Genomic DNA, 21,975 nt, shown 5'->3' on the forward strand with positions numbered 1-21,975 from the left:
AAGGTGACTGTGTCACTGTGGACAGGACGATCACAGCAGGCGCCTAAAATATCTGCGACTTCGGTTTCACACTAAGAACCAGTTAGAACTAAAGCGAGACACAGTCTTTTTTATGAAAGTGGGAAAATCTGATATTGTTTCCATTCCAGGAATCATGTGGGATATTTTTAGTGTTAGCAAACAGTTCTTATGTTTCACTGCTGTGAGGCGTCCTCTGTAGAATGAAGACGTAGAATCAAACATTGTCAGTGATGTTGAAGTTATTAAAAATGTGTTTTCATGACTAATGACTGAAAGCAGACAACTGAGTGTTTGTTTATCCCGTTAGTGCAGACGTGATAATTGAATAACACTTGAGCTGCACCGTGACTGACAACTCAGGGTCAGGCTGAGTGAGACGCGCCTGACAGACTGTGTGTGCGTGCGTGCTCACAGTCAGTAATGAGGCCGTTTAGACTCACTCAGCTTCACTTTAATTTGATTTGAATACTCAGGCTGAGCGTTGTCACACGTGTCATGTGATGCTGGAGATCATCACCTTCCGCTCGTCTGTGCTGCGTCAGCTGACGCCGACGGTCAGATCTGGAGTCACTCTGTGTTGGTCTGTCTGATGTAGCTGAGCTGAAGCTTCACACAAATGACTGGTTCATTCTGAACTTTTCTTCATCAGACTTAAAGATCAGAAACATGTTTGAAATGTGTTTAACTGTTTATTACTGTAGCTGGAGCATCTAATGCCTGCGCCACTCCTCGAGTCAGAAGTAAAAGTAAGCTGAGAAGTCCCTCGTCTGCTCGGTGACCTCCTTCGCTGGTTCTGCTTGTTCGTCTCCTCCAGCTCAGTTTGAAACACGCTGGGACACAAAGCACCGTCATGATTGCCTCAGCTCTTAAGCAGAATGATGATTATTAGATTGTAGTTCAAGGTGACTACCTGCTTGAAACCCACTTCCAGTGGTTCATTTCACCAACATTTCATTGAAGAGTTTTCTTATAAATAGTTGAGGTTTGAAAAGAAGACCCAGTGTTTTAGCTGTGAATATAAAGAAGCTGAAACCGTGGCAACAGTAAACTATTGGCCTCAGCTGGAATTCACATACCTGACACACGTACCACATGAACATGGAAGGTCACAACCAGACAAATTCATATTAGCTTCACTGCTAATGGAGGAACAGCCATTGGATCTAATGTCTTCTTTAAACTAAGCCTTCATTGTCACTGACTTCACAGAGAAGACGATGGTTCAATGTGAAAACACTTGATCAAATGCTGTCTGACGTTCCCATTTCCCCAAAAGCTTTGGTTCCATCTGAATAAGCAGCACAGACCTGGTTCTGCTGGGAAGCGTTGGGGTGACACCTGGAGTCAGCAGGACCAGAAGGTCCGAGGTCCACGGCTGATGGAAGCAGACGTGACAGCGTTGTCCTGTAGGATCAGTCGCACGCGTGTGACAGAGTCGACTCGCGGCGGCAGGAGTCACTGCGTCACGCTGAAACGCGCCCTGACAAGCCAAGGGGGAAGGTGTCACCCTGAGTGCGTCACGCAGACACGCAGGAGGAAGGAGGCTTCGGCCGACACCGACCTCGACCCAAAGTCAAATGCGCAGCACAGACGTGTCAAGCCGCATCGGACCACGGACTGCACTCATCTGGATCTGATCCAGGTTCCGTGTCTGTGCGGTGACTCATTCAGAGAAAGGAAACGTGCCGTGTTGGCGTCTGCTGTCATCACAGTTTTGCCTCTTTTTGCTTTTGATGGTTTAAAGCTCAGAGAAAAAGCTGCAGGCAACGCTCAGAGCTAGAAAACAGCTCAGGCCTGAGTGAGTTAAGGCGCATCACAGCTCGTCAGCGTGGGCGGTGGAAAGAAGAAGCCTTAATGAAAACCGAGGCAGGAAACTGCTACGTTGGAGGACCCATCCCAACAAACCTTCGCTCCATTAATGAGCAGGACTGAACCCAACCAGGAGGATTCTGTCAGACTCAGAACTAGCAGCCGTTCATTCTCGGCATCAACCTGAGATGCAGCGTAAACGCGGGGTGAGTGAACCTCACCTGGATCAAGATGTGACAGTTGCTCTGTGTTGTTGCTGCTGTAGGTCTCGACTCGCCGACTTCCACATGAACTGCCAGATGACGCCTCACACCGTCACCAGCTGCCCTCGCGACAACTACCACGGCTGCCTCATGTCCTACGTGGGCCTCATCGGTGAGTGAGTGGCTCCTTAGGAAGCTCCACTTCAGCAGACAGCAGTTCTTAGTTGTGTCTTTCCTGTAAATCGATTCAGAACCAGATCTGTTGAACTGAACCAGAGCCTGTGTCCACTGGGCCTTATTACAAAGACCTTTGTCCTCAGCTCATGTCGTGTGTTCTTTTTCAGGCTCCGATGTCACACCCAACTACAGCGACAGCAGTCCCTCCAACATCACCATTGGCCTGTGGTGCAGCTGCAGGAGCGCTGGCAGTCAGGAGCGGCAGTGTGACGCCTTTCACCGGGATTTCACCCACAACAGCTGTCTGAGTGAGTGCAGAGTCAACACAGTGCAACACACAGGTCAGACACAATCCATAAAGTGTGGCCTGTAGATCACGATGACGTAAAGCAGTGATGCGTCTTCAATGTTAAAGCCCTTTAAAGTGGGAACTACATACTGTCCTTGAATGCCTCACATCACAGCTGACCTACACCCTTTACTGTCCGTGAATGCCACACAGGTTTGAGCGTTAATGTTTCAGTGTAATTCTAGTGTCGTCGTCCTCGAGGCTCCAGAGCTTTAGTTGTCTCTGGTCTAACGGTGATGGTGTCGATGGAGCAGTAACGTGTTCCTACTACTTTGACTCGGTCTCAGACAGAAATGTGACCATGGTTCAGACAGACACAGAAGCTTGAGATCACGACTCATTGACTGAATACAGTTGATTCCACCACCTGCAGCGTTTCAGAAAAAAACGTATTAGTTTAACAATTAGTCAGAGTTTTATGAAGTCTGATTTAATGGTGCGTAAATGGGGTCACATCCTACAGAAGAGCCAAAACATCAGAGCCTCCTATTATAATATTTCTGGGTTCGAATGAATGTGTCACATAAGTATCAGGTATCCTGTAGTGACCTGAAGCCTGATGTTTGGATGTGGTGTCCCTCAGAAAACGCCATCCAGTCCTTTGGGTACGGGTCTGAGGGGGGGACCCTCGCCGCCACCGAGCCGTCGTCCACCTTCTTGCCGCCCGCCCGGCCGCCAATCATCTCCAAACCCGCCCCCCCTCTGCACGGCGACGCCATCAAGCCCATGGACAGCGCCTGCATGTTTTCTACCTGTGCCAACCTGCAGGTCAGTCCTGTCCATTTCACACCAAATGGATTCTGCAGCAGCTCTTCTAGCTTATTTATCTTTGATTTGAGAGTCAACGCAGAGCTGTGTGTTATAGTCATCACAAACCAGGATGTGACTGGATGAACCATGTGCTCAGTAAATATCTGCTCCAGATGACGGGTCAGGTTCCTGTTGTTGGAAAAGATGGGCTTGGCTCTGGTGCTGTTCAGGAGGAAGAAAGGATACTCGGTTGTGTTGCGTGATGTTGTTCCTTTTGTGAGACATGGGGTCAGAGCTCAGGCTGAGGCTCCACTTTGAGTGGATGTGTCCAAACCACTGTGGTTTAGTTAGAGACGCTCTGGACTGGCTGTGTGCTCTCACCTCCTGGGCCTCAGCTTTCAGCAATTCCAGCTTCATGCTGTGGCTGAGGAGATGAGCTGGGTCCCTTAAACGCAGCTCAGGGGCTTTTATTCTAGAAACCCTCTGGTTGATGCTACAGTCAAAGTCCACATGACGATGACGAGCAGAACTGTTCAAATTACAGCTGTGCTGCTCAGGAGATAATGAGGCACATGTCTAAAAATAAGCGAGTGGTCAGACGGTGCTGCTGTGACTTCAGTGACGAGCTTCCTGCTGTCACCTGTCCCTCCCCCCATAGGAGCATCCCGCTGTGAAGACCTGAGTCCACCGTTGGCGGCGAGCGTCTGTCAGCAGCTTTAAAGGAACAGGTCTGATTTTATTCTGCTCACAGCCGCTGTCAACGAGTAAGTGTCTGCGTATGACATCAAATTATTAGATATGAAGGAAGTTTTATTCCAACTAATTAATCAGCTGCTGACTGAGGAAACGGCTGTGTTTTGTGGACTTTGTTGGCAAGTTGTGATAATACAGGATTTTATGGATGGCGCTGTTCAAAAGCTGTTTATGACTGAGTGATTCCAGTATCTGTGGAAGCTCCACAGTTCGTCTGACACAGAGATGATGCAGGAAGCAGCAGGTGATCGTGCTGGAGGTTTTCTGAATGCTATCACTGCAGCTCCAGCTTCTGCCAGGCGCCGCTGAGCGCGTGCGTTTCAGAGGAGGCGATAATGATCCTGTGAAGCTGCTCCAGCTGAAGAGAGCTTTCTTCTTCTGGAGCGATAAGATCTGATTGGTTCTCCCACCCAGGCAGCGGGAGGAGATATGCTAATGAAGCAAAGGCCGATGGAGGCGCAGATAAACAACGAGGCTTCTTTGTTTGCTGTGACGAGTCCTGCTCAGGAAGTTGTTCTTCAACACAAACAGAATGTGCTTCTAGTCGGAGCCACTGTGTCGTTCATGGCAGGTAGCAGCTTGTTGGACGCAGACCCTGGGCTTTCTGGTGGACTTCCCTCCCACAGAGAAACCAGTCGGGGCCTGAATGACTCGTAGCCACAACATGTGATGCAGGATTTCCAGCGTCAAGAGGTCGATGTCCTCAGACTTTGCAGCAGCGCGTTCTGGTCCATGTACTGGAGCTAAAACTGAGGCCGTTATAATTAATATTTACCGTCTTGCTATGATGTGCTGTAATGCTGCATGAGGCTGCTCTGTTGCTACTTGTGTGTGTTTGGCTGCTCATCGGAGACACAAACAAACCATCTTCTCTTTATTAAAGGATGCTTCTGTGTTTGCTGTGCAGGAGCTACAGAAGGTGATGCTCAGACGGGGTTAGGCTCTTGGAGCTGAACCTGACACCTGGTCGCCCCTTTAGCCTGCAGGAAACAAAGTGGTTAGTGAAGGAGATGAATGCGAGTTAATGAGCTGAGCCAGTATATTTGTTTTACAGGACGGAGGCCAGAAGTGCGTCCCCTCGGACGAGTTCGAGTGCGAGGAGGTGAGGTTTGACTATGCACAAATTTTTAATCGGAACATAAAACCTCCACTTTGTGCTAATTATTCATGTGTCAGGCTAATAACATACGTCACAGGGGGACCTTGATTCACTGCAGTGGTACAGTAAGAATCAAAGGTCAGAGGGAGCTTTACCCATCATCGTGTAAGGACCTGTGTGTCAAAGGAGGCTTGTGCTAGTTGTACTACTAATGCTCTTACCTGTGTCCTCCCCTCTGTCTGTGCAGGCTCTGCTGGTTCAGGGGTCCATAGACTCTCAGGACTCCACGGGGCCCAAGAGCAGCAGCCATCCCTCAGCTCCGCTCCTGCCACGCCTGTCTGTGACTCTGTGCGTGTCTGTGCTGCCACCGTTTCTACTCTACTTCTCCTAAATGTGAAGCCACGCACACACACGCACACACGCACACATGCACACACAGCTACATGGCAAGAGAGAGTCAGGTGACTGGCACCTTTCACCGCAGCCAAATGTCGACCAACAGATGTCCAGACATCAACAACTGCCTTCTGAGGACGTTGAGCCCAGCCGCGTCCCCGGTGTGAAGCTGCTGCTGCTGAGTTTAGCAGGGTGCAGACACACGGACTCCTGGGAACTCGGATCACACTGACTTCATTTCCAGCACTGTCTGGAGGCTTTGTGTGTTTTTGTGCAGCTCAGCTCGGACTCGCTCCCTCCAGCTTCGTTGGAGCTGAGACAGCTGGGCTGAAAAACAGAGACTGTGGCTCACACACACACACACACACACACACACACACACACACACACACACACACACACACAAACCAACTCTGGAAGTCGGCAATGCGAGCGAGAAACGATGGGATTTCTAGGCTGGACAGATGGGACAGATCCTTCCACTGTGTTTGTCAGCTCAATTTATCACTCCCCTGGACTCGCAGCACACACACACACACACTCAGTGTTGTTAACGGGCAACAGGGTCTCCACACAGACACACGTGCTGTACACCAGTGTGCTTTTTGCGGGTCTTTATCCTAATTTAGTTGTTGACATTATGTACAAACTTAATTTAATGTGAAATATGAAAAAAATTGGATATTTCACATATTGTAACTGTAGAATTGTGTGAGCGCAAGTGTGTCTTTGTGTGTATTTCTGGAAACAAAAAAGATTTCCATCTTCTAAGCAACTGCACAAACTGAACAATCTCACTGCTGCGTGCGTTGAGGCCCCAGATGCCTCAAACAAACCTCAAACATCATGACACTCTTTGGGTTGTTTGAAGGCTAAAGCTACAGTCTGACCCAACAACTGATCTGCTCTGTGATTGGCTGAAACCATCCCCTATTCTACTGTACACACAGAATGGAAGATAAAATGACCCCAAGACGGTTCTATGGTTAAGTTGCTTACTCATCCTCCTTTGCTTCCATGAACGTGTGTGTGTGTGTGTGTGTGTGTGTGTGTGTGTGTGTGTGTGTACTTTACCTCTGGCCACGCTGTGGAGTATTTTCTATGTTCAGAAGAAGCTACCAGCATGTGGAACATCAACCTGCTGTGCTGTTAGATGGACTCCAGGACCAAGGTCCAGTAGCTGGAAGGAGAGAGAGTGGTTTGTGATTATGGTGTGGCCTTACTTTACTCTTTTTTCTTATTCGAAAGGGAAAATAATAATTACCGCCCCGCTAACGGCCAGGAAACAGGATGAAAGCATAGGACGGTGATTCCAACACCTGCTCATCAGAGATGAGTTGACCAACAGTCATGACTCCTGAGAAGGAATCAATATGTTATGAATTCAGAATTCCTGTTCCTGAGGTCTCCTAGAGAGAGTCTGCGGCCGCTAGCGGGGCTGTACCACGACGCCTGGAAGCAAAGGAGGCAGAACACTGAAGGAAAAGGCAGATGTGAGGATGTACATTTTCTGATGTTTGTAAACTAACAGCTACAGCAGTGTAACTGAAATATGTGTCTGGAGATCTAAATAAAAGCAACATCTGTAACAACACTGACCTTTGGCCTGGTGATTCATGCATTTATGTTTGCGTAGGGGAATTTTGGTTGGAGCCACATTTAGGGTAGAAGCTGCACAATCTATTAATATCAGCAAGTTAACTATAGGAGCACCGCTAGAGTTTCATGTGGGTTAATTGATGAACTTCTGAGAAAAAAATGTAATATCTTATTTCAGCCTCTCGCCTTCATTGTTCTAACCCTAAAACGAAGCTGCAGACACGACTGAGGGTTAATATTCTGTAATGCTTGAAAATCCCTGAAAGTAAAAAATTAAGTCACAACAACTGATGCTTCTACATGAAGGAGTTCAGGGAACAGGTGCCACTGGTTAGGAAGCAGCAGCATATGGAAACCAGTACCGTTAAAGGTCAAAGACGCTGGAGGACGTCGGAACCTGCAGCAACACAATAAAGCGCTGCATCACCGCTGCTTTCTGGGCCTTTAGTGACCTCTGACCTGGCGTTTGTGTGCGAAGGCTGATTCATCAGCAGCAGGAAGGCACTGATTAAAACCTGAGAACATTCACTGACTCAGATTAGTGACAAGCAGACTTCAAAGGACGACTAAAGAATAATCTAGTGAGCGTGTATGTGTGGGAGCATCTGACTAATCCCACACTCACTCTGTCGGGCGACATTGATGGCAGGTTGTGTGAAATCGCTGCATCTCCATCCTGCTGGTTTCCCTCTGTCACGTCTGCTTCAGCCTGATTTACATCTTCATTTATGGGATCCATCTGCTGCCAGCAGCTTTGTCTATCACACTGATTATTCTGATTTATTCGAGATTCCTCCCTCTGCCTCACAGCCTGCAGGCATGTGGTAGCCTCTGTCTCATTCTATGGCTGTGTCTTACAACAACTTCTACTGTGCCTCCATTTATTTGTTAGTCTTAGAGGAGCAACACCATGTGCTGCCAGAGCCACTCACCTGTAAGAGCAGGACGAGCTGAGGTGCTGTGTGGCGTTCAGGGACTGCCCAGCGCGTAGGACATCTGTCATTCTAAAGGAGCAGCAAAGAAGCAGCAACAAAAACATAATTACAGTGTGAGCTGGACTTTTGATAACGATTTGACTAAACTCCACCACAGCAGATTTAGCTCCACATTCAAAGGCATGGAGTTTTCAGGTTCATGTAAAGTGTTGAGCTTGTGTTGAGACCTTTGGACAGACTGGGTCCTGCTGGGTCCTGCCGAGTCATAGCGTTCTGCTCAGAGTGTGTTCTGGTGGTGAGTCACGTCAGGACGCGGTGGCTGGGGCCGCGAGGAAGCATCATCTGCCATCGGATGAGGCTGCAGGGAGGCTCCCAGGCTGAGGATAACGAGAGCCGACACACCCGGATAATCAGGTTTAGAGGAGCTGCTAAAGATGTCACGGAGCGGCTCCTGGGCCCGGTGGCCTTCACACCTTTAATCAGGGTTATTTGTGTGCATGACTCACAGCTTTGTGGAAGAGGCTGCTGTTGGAAAACCGAACCTGAAGCCATGAACAGTCACCAGCTTCTGCAGGTTCAGCTCACATCAGCCATAATGACCAACGGGACAGAGACGAGTCGGACCAAATGTGGAAGCGCGTCCATCATGACATGTTCAGATTTGACCTGGATTTTTGACACAAATTGTAGAGATTGGGTGCTGAGGGTTTCAGGGAGTCACATGAAATTAAACCGCAGTAAATGTGGGACTTGACTGACACACGAAGCAACGGTTGTGACCGCTGGCAGCTGCAAACATCTGGAAGTCAGAACAGCAGCCTGGTTCTGCAGCGAGGCCCGGGACCTGGAGTGATGTCGTACGCGTCTGGAGACTCGACCAGATTGTGCCCATAAGCTGCTATGACGGTACGTTTGTGATGTCCCTGCCCGTCACTATAGCAACAAGCGTGTGTTGGGGGAGGTTCATTATGAAACAATGGAGCAGGACAGACGTGTCAGAGACGCAGACGGGATGAAAACCAATGTGAACGAGGATTTCTAAGGGCGTCTTCGCTGCTTCAGCCTCGTTTGATCCATGCTGTGAGCTGCCAATCAGAGGTAACAGCCGGACAGGAAGACGAGAAAAGCTCACGTGTGAAGGATTGTAGGGGCGTAAGGAGGGAGACGACGGCTCCAAACATCAGTGCAGCTGCTTTAAATGTAGTAAATGTCAACGACTGTCACATCATAAGGTGACGTAAGGCTAATGAGGAGCCTACGATCAGACGATGCAACACAATGAACACACCTTTTCACATTCAGGCCAGTGAAGAAACCTTTCTCAGATTAATGATCCATCTGAAAACGTTGTCACGTCAACAGGACATGAGGTAAAACCACAAAGGACAAGATGCCACAATCAGCTGTGATGACGCGCCTTCATCGCCCACGGAGCCTCCGACATTCATTCTAATGGATTAACACGTTTACTGCAGCTGCTCTGGTTCTGAGGTGGGAACAAAGTTAAAGACCTAAAGATGGAAGGACGCAGATGAGGAATAATCTAATTAGCCATAAATCGCTAATGATTCATTTCAGCTGATCAACACTTAACTCAGTGACAGCAGCTGCTAAACACAAGACTTCAGCTCCAGTGAACAGACTGGGTCCTGAGATCATCAGCTGTGCGTCGATGCAGTAATCAACACGTGGCTGTTGTTGACACTGTGAAATTAGAAGTGGGAGGCGGGAGGGGATTAAAAGCCTGAAATAGCAAGTAGACGGAACGCAGAGACGGAACCGGAGGAACCGATGACCTGAACACACCTGTCACAGGCATGACCTCACGGAGCAGCATCACAAGGTCAGCGCAGAAATAACCTGAGCTCAGAAAAGTAGCAACAAGTAGTGTTTCCTCTTTCCTGGTTTATGTAACGTTGTTTGATCCACTGGATTCACACTATTAGACTACAGAGACAGACACAGAAGAAGAACTGGAACAGGTTTTGGACTTTCTTCCTTCACATCGTAGAATAACTGGTTTTAACATCAGGTTCCCTCACGTTTTTCATGATGCGACTTTCAGAGAACAGATCCCGCGTCAGTCCTTAAATCAAAGGCTCCGACGCTTCTGCCAAGGAGCAAAGTGTGCAGTGGCTCCACGTTAACTTCACTGAACTCAAAACCCGTTTGTCAGCGAATCCACCAATTCTTCAGAAGCAGATATTCACACAACAAAGTGCTGCTGCTGCTGCTGCTGTTATCTAGTGCTGCGGTGCATAAAAACACAGATTGTGTGTATGAGGACGACATTAGCCACCGAGCGTTTACCTCCGTGCTGTGAAATGTGATGTGGGAGCAGCATCTAAAAATAACTGCAATAACTGGAACCTTTGAAATACGCAGTGTGATCAGAGAAGAGGGACGGAGTCAGCGCGTCTCAGGGCGAAGCCCGAGGGAACAGGAAGCGGCTCCCGGCGCCGGACGCAGACGGAGGTGAGCTCATCTGCAGAAGACGCCACCACCAGTCCTTCCTACAGGAAACCAGATCAGAAACATCAACATCTGGACCCCGTTGAGCTAGAACCTGTAGAACCTGTGCAGCCAGGGCCCAGCTAACGGAGCAGCAACCTGATCCACTGGACCAACAGAACAAAAGCACTGAGCGCTTCACGTCTTCACCAGACTTGATGCCCACATTTAAAACGGTCCAGAGGATCGCGTCTATCAGGTCGGTTCAGGATGAACCCAGAACCTGGACCTTCAACAACACTGTTCCTCAACTGCACTGTCTGAGTGTCGTGTGCGTTTCTTCCTTCATTCCACCAGCGTTCGATCTGTTTTCATCCTCCTGCTACACATTCATTAGGAGAAACACACCTTCGATGTGTATTTTCCTCCCTTACATTTAAAGTGGAGCCGCGATGTCGCCGTGATAAGCTGCCGTGTTTAAAGGTGCCGGTATCGGCCCGATCTCTAGTACTGGAAGAAGCAATGAGAGCATCCGTCACCTGCAGGATACGCATCTACTGGATAAGAGCCAGACGACGGCAGCGAGGAAATGAACCACGCAGAGCAGCAAACACAGCTTGTCTGCAGACGACGTGGGATTCGAACCAGCAGCTTTAGGCTGTGCTTCACTCGCGTAAGAAGCATTGACTCAGTCTGTTTGTTCCGGTATCAGCCTAAACAGATCTGTTGGTTCTGAACGGTGACGTTCTTCTCATCTGCTCCTGATGTGCAGCTTTAATGGCGAGGAGGCTGTGTGTTTACAACATCAGGCTCCAGGAAATGAACAGAACAATTCCTCCAATACACTTTATCTGATCCCGTCTGCACAGACACAAACACTCGTTTTCCATTATTCCAAGTCACTGCCACAGATGGGGGACGCTCCAGCCTGGACCTCCAGCCTGGACCTCCAGCCTGGACCTCCAGCCTGGACCTCCAGCCTGGAAAGCTCATGCTTCACAGCAGAGCAGCATTTAGCTTTACGGAAGCAGCTCCGTTCAGCGCTGATGAACGGGCGCCTGTTCCTGGTTCGGTCCAGTTCTGGTTCCGTTCCGACCTGCTCAGAGGTCCTAGTGGGATCCTAACCAGCCTGGTTGCCTGCAGCCGTATTCAACACTTTCTCTATTGGCAGATGTTTAACTGTGCGTCTGCGTTTTAAATCACTTTCTCCTTCTGGGCCCGTGTTGATAAAACAGTCTCACAACACGCAAACAGATCCAGACTTTCAAATCAAAACAAATGGCCGAATACGGTGAAGCAGCTGTCACCGCTGCTCCTTTCTGCTCCTTCCTCTTCACACTCCTCACTCCCGTGCAGCTTCACAGTCTTCGTAAAATGATCATAATAAAAAAACGGACGCTTTATTGCTTTTCTGTCTCCTGTCTTTCATTTTATTCTCCTTTCATTTCTTTCCATGTCTACGTTCAGACAGCTGTTTTCATGCGTACATGTACAGCACCAGCGTCTGCTGCTCTGGACTCTCACACAGCCGGTCCTCAGACTGCATGCTTTCCTGCTGAGACCCAGTGAGGATCCTCCAACGCTCACCCGTTTCACAAACGAGGACAGTTATTGGTCCAAGGCAAGACCATGTGGACCATCTGAAGACACAGACCACCTACAGACGAAGACCACTGGACTACAGACTACCTAAAGACACAGACCACCTGACCACAGACTACCACCTAACCACAGACTACCTAAAGACACAGACCACCTACAGATGAATACCACCTGACCACAGACTACCACATAACCACAGAATACCTAAAGACACAGACCACCTACAGATGAATACCACCTGACCACAGACTACCACATAACCACAGACTACCTAAAGACAGAGCCCACCTGACCACAGACCACCTGGCCACAGACTACCACCTAACCATAGACTACCTAAAGACAGACCACCTACAGACGAAGACCACTGGTTTACAGACAACCTAAAGACAAAGCCCACCTGACCACAGACTACCACCTAACCATAGACTACCTGAAGACACAGACTACCTACAGACACAGACCACCTAAAGACACAGACCACCTACAGACGAAGACCACAGGACCACAGACCACCTCATCATAGACTACCTAAAGACACAGACCACCTCACCACAGACCACCTAAAGACACAAACCACCTATAGACAAAGACCTCCTCACTACAGACCACCTGACTACAGACCACGTAAAGACACAGACCACCAATAGACAAAGATCACCTCACTACAGACCACCTGACTACAGACCATCTACAGACACAGACCACATAGTCATAGACCAACACCTGACCACAGACTACATACAGATCCAAACCATCTGACCACAGACTACCTAAAGACACAGACCGCCTAAGAGCAAACCAGAGAAAATGACCACCTAAAGACACAGACCACCTGGGCACTGACTACCTAAAGACAAAGACCACCTGAGGGCAAACCAGACAGAATGTCCACCTACAGACACAGACGGGGTATTTAAAAACGAAAACTATAGCCACAATAAAATGTCTTGTTTTCTTTTATCTCAGGTTATGGTGTGATGTTTCACTTGGTCTCAGTGTTTCATTCACCTGACACAGGGTTCAGGCCTGTTTGGACATCTTCCCCAAGTCTTAGATTAATCTTAGAAAAAAAGCATCTTGTGTTTCCATGAGGACAGATGCTGAAATGTTTCTTGCTGAAACATTGTCTCATTACTGAAGCTAAGCAGAAAACAAACCTTAAAGAAAACAACGGTCCCCGTTTTGTCTTTTAATGCCTCTATCTGGTAGCTGCTCTCTGATGTGGAGCCTCCGAGGCACAACACCACCAGTTATATTTCAGACTTTCACCGGGGGGTCTGCACCACAGCCCACTGGGCAGGGCTTTAAACTCCTCCAGATCCACACTCCCTACCGTCCTGATCCTTGGGGCAACAAGCCGCATGGCTGCTCTGCATCTGGGCTATTTCAGGAACAGTAGAGTCATGTTACTGCGCCTTCATTTCCCAACAGCAGCTTCGAGAGGATGCATGCTTTATTTGAGGCACAGCGAGGATTTAATGGGACAGCGGAGCAGTGGCTTGGTAATCTGGCCCTGCAGCACCGGCGTCCAGCTCCGATCACAGCGATATCTGCAGCAGAGACTGGAAAGGGGCGGCAGTGCAGCGGCTGCGCTCAGACACCACGTCAACAGTCTTTACCACAGCTTGGAGTTTAATTTCACACCCATTATACATAGCTGTGTTTTAAGCAACACACTCCACAACAAGTGTAGACAAACTCAGGTACCACACTGAAACCCAGGCTTCGCTGAGGCTCATTGAGCTTAATACAGAGCTCTGGGTCTGTCTCACAGGCTGCAGAACAAGCAAGCAAGCAACATAAAACCTTTACCTCAACACCTAAACAAAAGCAAAAGCAGTAACTCATCCTGCAGCATATTAATACAGGGATGTCAGACGGGTCAGTGCTGCAGCACCACAAACAACAGCCACAGACCCAGATCAGATCACGCGTCCACACCAGTTAAGCCACCATGCATATGATGAACAGCCTGAGGATCCACCGATGACGGGAACAAAGTTACAGTGAGGCCCGAAATCTGAGGCTGAGCCAGAACCAAAGCCGACGGTCTATGTTAGGGGTGAACGAGCACCAACGGGTCAGTGGTCAGATTCACATCAATTCACTTCACTGTGTCTGTGCACATTAAGAGGCCACAGCCCAGCGAGCTGCTCCGTCAGGCCACTAACACGCTAACACTCTACTTAGCACCACAGCAGCCCAGCACAAAGCACTGACCAGCAGCTTTCAGCTGTTTCATTAAAGAACAAACCAGCTGCTCGTCAGCCTGGCTGATGGGACGCGCCGGTTCTGCCCCGCGTTAGGCCCAACGCGTCTCCTCTCGCCGTGAAGTCATCTCACCTTAAACGTGCGATGTGTCGGTTCACTTTGATCCGTCACTGGGGGTCAAACGCTGGAGCCGGAAGCACGACAACGCTGTTAACCACGCTTCACGAGGAGAAGCTGCCGCTGCTTCGTCTCCTCCAACCAACCAGCAGCTTCGTGAGGAGGACACGCGTCTCCAGGCTCCACTTTGTCATGAAAGGCCTCACACAGCTGGTCACAGGCGCCGTTCTGAATAACTTCATGTTCTATAGTGTTAATGGCGACTGGCAGAGTTTCAATTCCAATTAGTGGTTTCTGCACCTTCTGCACGCACATCAGATGAACACAGTTTATTACTGCTACACTGGAGCTCTGTCTTTATCTGGAGCAGGAGCCAGGATTCATGGCCTGGAGCGACTGGACGAGGAGCAGAGCCTCACGTTCTCCAAATCCTCCAACTGGTCCTGAATGTCTCACATTCATGAGCTTGTGGCCCCACAGAGGAGCGGACATAAGGTCAACGGAGGTTTAACCAGGAGGCTGGTAAACGGTTCCGTCTCCTGATTAGGACCTGTAAACTGAGAGTGAAGGCCTCAGGTTGTCTGTTGTGTCCATGGATCTTAGCAGCAGACGTACAACAGTGTCCACACACAAATAGTAGATAGACTTTAAGCTGTGGTTTCTTTCCAACTTGCTGAATTTTCACTCAGTCATAACTCAGGAACCAGAATCTTTGCTCCCCGCTGGTCAGAACTTTAAATCATTAGTGTTCCAGTGATGCAGCAGGACACTTTTGCAGTGTTTCAGTGACTGTGTCCCCGCTGCTGTAATTTCGAGCACATTAGCAGAGGTCACCGCTCCCGATGCTTCTCACAGAGCGGCTGAATCAACGGCCGTATTCCAGCCTCCGACTCGGCTCCGGCTGCTGAAACACGCCGTCCTGCTCTAGCGGGATCTGTGGAGATTAGCATGGCAGTTCAAGTGATAATGTGGCTCGGCGCCGCTGCCCTGGCCCGGCTCTGGACCCCGGGGGGTCCGACTCCTGCAGCCCCCCTGCTGGGTAAGCAGAGAGCAGCCGTGAATGACAAACACCACAGAGGAAGCAGAGGCTGCTGTGAAGGGCTTCATCGTGTTCCTGACTGAGACAATGGTTTAAGGTACGGTATGTTATGAAGATGTGACCGGTTCTGATCCGTCCACTTCCTCCATTCGGCTGCTGACAAACTAAAGTAACCGCCTCCCAGCTCAGAGCATCCTCAGATCAGACCTCTGCCTCTGCAGTGCAACTGCTGGTGAAGTTCAATGAGATAATGTTTACAGGAACCAGCTGATTATTTATCTGCCCCTCAGATTCACCAACTTGCTGGTTCTGAGTCCAGCAGAAGATGACGGAGGAAGAAGTGTGTGCTATATCCCACTAATTAACAGTGTTTGCCTACTTAATTTCCCAGGGTGCCTCAGTGCAGATGGTCAGCGTCAACTGTTCAATAAGTTCAGCTGTTTGCCATCGTTCGCTCACTCTGTGTTTACACACTCGTTCACAGGTCAGGAAGCAGGAAGTCAGTTCTGCTGAGGTGGATGAGGTACGAGTCGTTCTCAGGTCAATTCAGCAGAACCATGACGCAAGTTGTTGTTGAAAGCAAAAGGCAGTTTGTGATTTTCATATTAAACTAAACTTCTCAGTCATCTAAAACTAAAGGGCAGCTTCACTAAATTAACACCTGTCAGTCAACCTGTGTAAACTTACGTCCTGGCTGCCACACATCTGGATGCATGAACATCTGGCGTCTGTGCAGAAAGCTGTCGACAACCAGCACAGCAGGATCAATACCACGTCCCGATAATGACTCTCCTGAGCCCGGTTCTGATGGGAACCCAGGCATTCACGCTGCCAGCTGACCCCGGTTCTAACGGGTACCCAGACGTTCACCCTGCCTCCTGAGCCCGGTTCTGATGGGAACCCAGACGTTCACCCTGCCGGCTGAGCTCGGTTCTGATGGGAACCCAGACGTTCACCCTGCCTGCTGAGCCCGGTTCTGATGGGAACCCAGACGTTCACCCTGCCTGCTGATCCCGGTTCTGATGGGAACCTAGACCCTCACCCTGCCGGCTGAGCTCGGTTCTGATGGGAACCCAGACGTTCACCCTGCCGGCTGAGCTCGGTTCTGATGGGAACCCAGACGTTCACCCTGCCTGCTGAGCCCGGTTCTGATGGGAACCCAGACGTTCACCCTGCCTGATGAGCCCGGTTCTAAACAGGTACCCGGATGCTCACCCTGCCTGATGAGCGCGGTTCTGATGGGAACCCAGACGTTCACCCTGCCTCCTGAGCCCAGTTCTGATGGGAACCCAGACGTTCACCCTGCCGGCTGAGCTCGGTTCTGATGGGAACCCAGACGTTCACCCTGCCTGCTGAGCCCGGTTCTGATGGGAACCCAGACGTTCACCCTGCCTGATGAGCCCGGTTCTAAACAGGTACTCGGATGCTCACCCTGCCTGATGAGCCCGGTTCTGATGGGAACCTAGACCCTCACCCTGCCTGCTGAGCCCGGTTCTGATGGGAACCCAGACGTTCACCCTGCCTGATGAGCCCGGTTCTAAACAGGTACCCGGATGCTCACCCTGCCTGATGAGCCCGGTTCTGATGGGAACCCAGACATTCACCCTGCCTCCTGAGCCCAGTTCTGATGGGAACCCAGACGTTCACCCTGCCTGCTGAGCCCGGTTCTGATGGGAACCCAGACGTTCACCCTGCCAGCTGAGCCTGGTTCTGATGGGAACCAAGACGTTCACCCTGCCTGATGAGCCCGGTTCTAAACAGGTACTCGGATGCTCACCCTGCCTGATGAGCCCGGTTCTGATGGGAACCCAGACGTTCACCCTGCCTGCTGAGCCCGGTTCTGATGGGAACCCAGACGTTCACCCTGCCTGATGAGCCCGGTTCTAAACAGGTACCCGGATGCTCACCCTGCCTGATGAGCCCGGTTCTGATGGGAATCCAGACATTCACCCTGCCTCCTGAGCCCAGTTCTGATGGGAACCCAGACGTTCACCCTGCCTGATGAGCCCGGTTCTGATGGGAACCCAGACGTTCACCCTGCCAGCTGAGCCTGGTTCTGATGGGAACCAAGACGTTCACCCTGCCTGATGAGCCCGGTTCTAAACAGGTACCCAGATGCTCACCCTGCCTGATAACCCCGGTTCTGATGGGAACCCAGACATTCACCCTGCCTGCTGAGCCCGGTTCTGATGTGAACCCAGACGTTCACCCTGCCTCCTGAGCCCAGTTCTGATGGGAACCCAGACGTTCACCCTGCCTGATGAGCCCGGTTCTAAACAGGTACTCGGATGCTCACCCTGCCTGATGAGCCCGGTTCTGATGGGAACCTAGACCCTCACCCTGCCGGCTGAGCTCGGTTCTGATGGGAACCCAGACGTTCACCCTGCCTGCTGAGCTCGGTTCTGATGGGAACCCAGACGTTCACCCTGCCTGCTGAGCCCGGTTCTGATGGGAACCCAGACGTTCACCCTGCCTGCTGAGCCCGGTTCTGATGGGAACCCAGACGTTCACCCTGCCTGTTGAGCCCGGTTCTAAACAGGTACCCGGATGCTCACCCTGCCTGATGAGCCCGGTTCTGATGGGAACCCAGACGTTCACCCTGCCGGCTGAGCTCGGTTCTGATGGGAACCCAGACGTTCACCCTGCCTGCTGAGCCCGGTTCTGATGGGAACCCAGACGTTCACCCTGCCTGCTGAGCCCGGTTCTGATGGGAACCCAGACGTTCACCCTGCCTGATGAGCCCGGTTCTAAACAGGTACCCAGACGTTCACCCTGCCTGATGAGCCCGGTTCTGATGGGAACCCAGACGTTCACCCTGCCGGCTGAGCCCGGTTCTGATGGGAACCCAGACGTTCACCCTGCCTGCTGAGCCCGGTTCTGATGGGAACCCAGACGTTCACCCTGCCTGATGAGCCCGGTTCTAAACAGGTACTCGGATGCTCACCCTGCCTGATGAGCCCCGTTCTGATGGGAACCTAGACCCTCACCCTGCCGGCTGAGCTCGGTTCTGATGGGAACCCAGACGTTCACCCTGCCTGCTGAGCCCGGTTCTGATGGGAACCCAGACGTTCACCCTGCCTGATGAGCCCGGTTCTAAACAGGTACCCGGATGCTCACCCTGCCTGATGAGCCCGGTTCTGATGGGAACCCAGACGTTCACCCTGCCGGCTGAGCTCGGTTCTGATGGGAACCCAGACGTTCACCCTGCCTGATGAGCCCGGTTCTGATGGGAACCCAGACGTTCACCCTGCCTGATGAGCCCGGTTCTAAACAGGTACCCGGATGCTCACCCTGCCTGATGAGCCCGGTTCTGATGGGAACCCAGACGTTCACCCTGCCTGCTGAGCCCGGTTCTGATGGGAACCCAGACGTTAACCCTGCCTGATGAGCCCGGTTCCAAACAGGTACCCGGATGCTCACCCTGCCTGATGAGCCCGGTTCTGATGGGAACCCAGACATTCACCCTGCCTCCTGAGCCCAGTTCTGATGGGAACCCAGACGTTCACCCTGCCTGATGAGCCCGGTTCTGATGGGAACCCAGACGTTCACCCTGCCTGATGAGCCCGGTTCTAAACAGGTACCCAGATGCTCACCCTGCCTGATAAGCCCGGTTCTGATGGGAACCCAGACATTCACCCTGCCTGCTGAGCCCGGTTCTGATGTGCACCCAGACGTTCACCCTGCCTCCTGAGCCCAGTTCTGATGGGAACCCAGACGTTCACCCTGCCTGATGAGCCCGGATCTAAACAGGTACTCGGATGCTCACCCTGCCTGATGAGCCCGGTTCTGATGGGAACCTAGACCCTCACCCTGCCGGCTGAGCTCGGTTCTGATGGGAACCCAGACGTTCACCCTGCCTGCTGAGCCCGGTTCTGATGGGAACCCAGACGTTCACCCTGCCTGATGAGCCCGGTTCTAAACAGGTACCCGGATGCTCACCCTGCCTGATGAGCCCGGTTCTGATGGGAACCCAGACGTTCAACCTGCCGGCTGAGCTCGGTTCTGATGGGAACCCAGACGTTCACCCTGCCTGATGAGCCCGGTTCTAAACAGGTACTCGGATGCTCACCCTGCCTGATGAGCCCGGTTCTGATGGGAACCTAGACCCTCACCCTGCCGGCTGAGCTCGGTTCTGATGGGAACCCAGACGTTCACCCTGCCTGCTGAGCTCGGTTCTGATGGGAACCCAGACGTTCACCCTGCCTGCTGAGCCCGGTTCTGATGGGAACCCAGACGTTCACCCTGCCTGCTGAGCCCGGTTCTGATGGGAACCCAGACGTTCACCCTGCCTGTTGAGCCCGGTTCTAAACAGGTACCCGGATGCTCACCCTGCCTGATGAGCCCGGTTCTGATGGGAACCCAGACGTTCACCCTGCCGGCTGAGCTCGGTTCTGATGGGAACCCAGACGTTCACCCTGCCTGCTGAGCCCGGTTCTGATGGGAACCCAGACGTTCACCCTGCCTGCTGAGCCCGGTTCTGATGGGAACCCAGACGTTCACCCTGCCTGATGAGCCCGGTTCTAAACAGGTACCCAGACGTTCACCCTGCCTGATGAGCCCGGTTCTGATGGGAACCCAGACGTTCACCCTGCCGGCTGAGCCCGGTTCTGATGGGAACCCAGACGTTCACCCTGCCTGCTGAGCCCGGTTCTGATGGGAACCCAGACGTTCACCCTGCCTGATGAGCCCGGTTCTAAACAGGTACTCGGATGCTCACCCTGCCTGATGAGCCCCGTTCTGATGGGAACCTAGACCCTCACCCTGCCGGCTGAGCTCGGTTCTGATGGGAACCCAGACGTTCACCCTGCCTGCTGAGCCCGGTTCTGATGGGAACCCAGACGTTCACCCTGCCTGATGAGCCCGGTTCTAAACAGGTACCCGGATGCTCACCCTGCCTGATGAGCCCGGTTCTGATGGGAACCCAGACGTTCACCCTGCCGGCTGAGCTCGGTTCTGATGGGAACCCAGACGTTCACCCTGCCTGATGAGCCCGGTTCTGATGGGAACCCAGACGTTCACCCTGCCTGATGAGCCCGGTTCTAAACAGGTACCCGGATGCTCACCCTGCCTGATGAGCCCGGTTCTGATGGGAACCCAGACGTTCACCCTGCCTGCTGAGCCCGGTTCTGATGGGAACCCAGACGTTAACCCTGCCTGATGAGCCCGGTTCCAAACAGGTACCCGGATGCTCACCCTGCCTGATGAGCCCGGTTCTGATGGGAACCCAGACATTCACCCTGCCTCCTGAGCCCAGTTCTGATGGGAACCCAGACGTTCACCCTGCCTGATGAGCCCGGTTCTGATGGGAACCCAGACGTTCACCCTGCCTGATGAGCCCGGTTCTAAACAGGTACCCAGATGCTCACCCTGCCTGATAAGCCCGGTTCTGATGGGAACCCAGACATTCACCCTGCCTGCTGAGCCCGGTTCTGATGTGCACCCAGACGTTCACCCTGCCTCCTGAGCCCAGTTCTGATGGGAACCCAGACGTTCACCCTGCCTGATGAGCCCGGATCTAAACAGGTACTCGGATGCTCACCCTGCCTGATGAGCCCGGTTCTGATGGGAACCTAGACCCTCACCCTGCCGGCTGAGCTCGGTTCTGATGGGAACCCAGACGTTCACCCTGCCTGCTGAGCCCGGTTCTGATGGGAACCCAGACGTTCACCCTGCCTGATGAGCCCGGTTCTAAACAGGTACCCGGATGCTCACCCTGCCTGATGAGCCCGGTTCTGATGGGAACCCAGACGTTCAACCTGCCGGCTGAGCTCGGTTCTGATGGGAACCCAGACGTTCACCCTGCCTGATGAGCCCGGTTCTAAACAGGTACCCGGATGCTCACCCTGCCTGATGAGCCCGGTTCTGATGGGAACCCAGACATTCACCCTGCCTCCTGAGCCCAGTTCTGATGGGAACCCAGACGTTCACCCTGCCTGATGAGCCCGGTTCTGATGGGAACCCAGACGTTCACCCTGCCAGCTGAGCCTGGTTCTGATGGGAACCAAGACGTTCACCCTGCCTGATGAGCCCGGTTCTAAACAGGTACCCAGATGCTCACCCTGCCTGATAAGCTCGGTTCTGATGGGAACCCAGACGTTCACCCTGCCTGATGAGCCCAGTTCTGATGGGAACCCAGACGTTCACCCTGCCTGATGAGCCCGGTTCTGATGGGAACCCAGACGTTCACCCTGCCTGATGAGCCCGGTTCTAAACAGGTACCCAGATGCTCACCCTGCCTGATGAGCCCGGTTCTGATGGGAACCTAGACCCTCACCCTGCCGGCTGAGCTCGGTTCTGATGGGAACCCAGACGTTCACCCTGCCTGCTGAGCCCAGTTCTGATGGGAACCCAGACGTTCACCCTGCCTGATGAGCCCGGTTCTGATGGGAACCCAGACGTTCACCCTGCCTGATGAGCCCGGTTCTAAACAGGTACCCAGATGCTCACCCTGCCTGATGAGC

The 21,975-nt window shown here is 52.0% G+C and overlaps 1 protein-coding gene and 2 long non-coding RNA genes across 4 annotated transcripts in view; 1 reads left to right on the top strand and 2 right to left on the bottom strand.

Moving 5' to 3' along the window:
• Nucleotides 1-7,151, top strand: part of gfra2b (GDNF family receptor alpha 2b) — a 41,305-nt gene extending 34,154 nt beyond the window's left edge. For both annotated transcript variants that reach the window (XM_029168154.3, XM_029168155.3), the window contains exons 6-10: nucleotides 2,096-2,205; nucleotides 2,378-2,518; nucleotides 3,143-3,327; nucleotides 5,117-5,164; nucleotides 5,409-7,151. In XM_029168154.3, coding sequence (XP_029023987.1) covers nucleotides 2,096-2,205; nucleotides 2,378-2,518; nucleotides 3,143-3,327; nucleotides 5,117-5,164; nucleotides 5,409-5,552 — 628 coding nt within the window. In that variant the 3' untranslated portion in view covers nucleotides 5,553-7,151. The remainder of the gene's footprint in view (nucleotides 1-2,095; nucleotides 2,206-2,377; nucleotides 2,519-3,142; nucleotides 3,328-5,116; nucleotides 5,165-5,408) is intronic.
• LOC129604935 (uncharacterized) lies at nucleotides 430-5,522 on the bottom strand. Its single transcript, XR_008696290.1, has 3 exons — nucleotides 5,383-5,522; nucleotides 2,052-5,042; nucleotides 430-851 (listed from the first exon to the last, which is right to left on the bottom strand). It is a non-coding gene; the product is annotated as an uncharacterized LOC129604935 (long non-coding RNA).
• On the bottom strand, nucleotides 6,977-11,497 carry LOC121202642 (uncharacterized). Its single transcript, XR_005898434.2, has 3 exons — nucleotides 8,598-11,497; nucleotides 8,319-8,468; nucleotides 6,977-8,160 (listed from the first exon to the last, which is right to left on the bottom strand). It is a non-coding gene; the product is annotated as an uncharacterized LOC121202642 (long non-coding RNA).
• Between the last annotated feature and the right edge of the window lie 10,478 nt (nucleotides 11,498-21,975).

This window comes from Betta splendens, chromosome 12 (genome assembly GCF_900634795.4).
Source record: "Betta splendens chromosome 12, fBetSpl5.4, whole genome shotgun sequence".
Classification (NCBI taxonomy): Eukaryota; Metazoa; Chordata; class Actinopteri; order Anabantiformes; family Osphronemidae; genus Betta; species Betta splendens.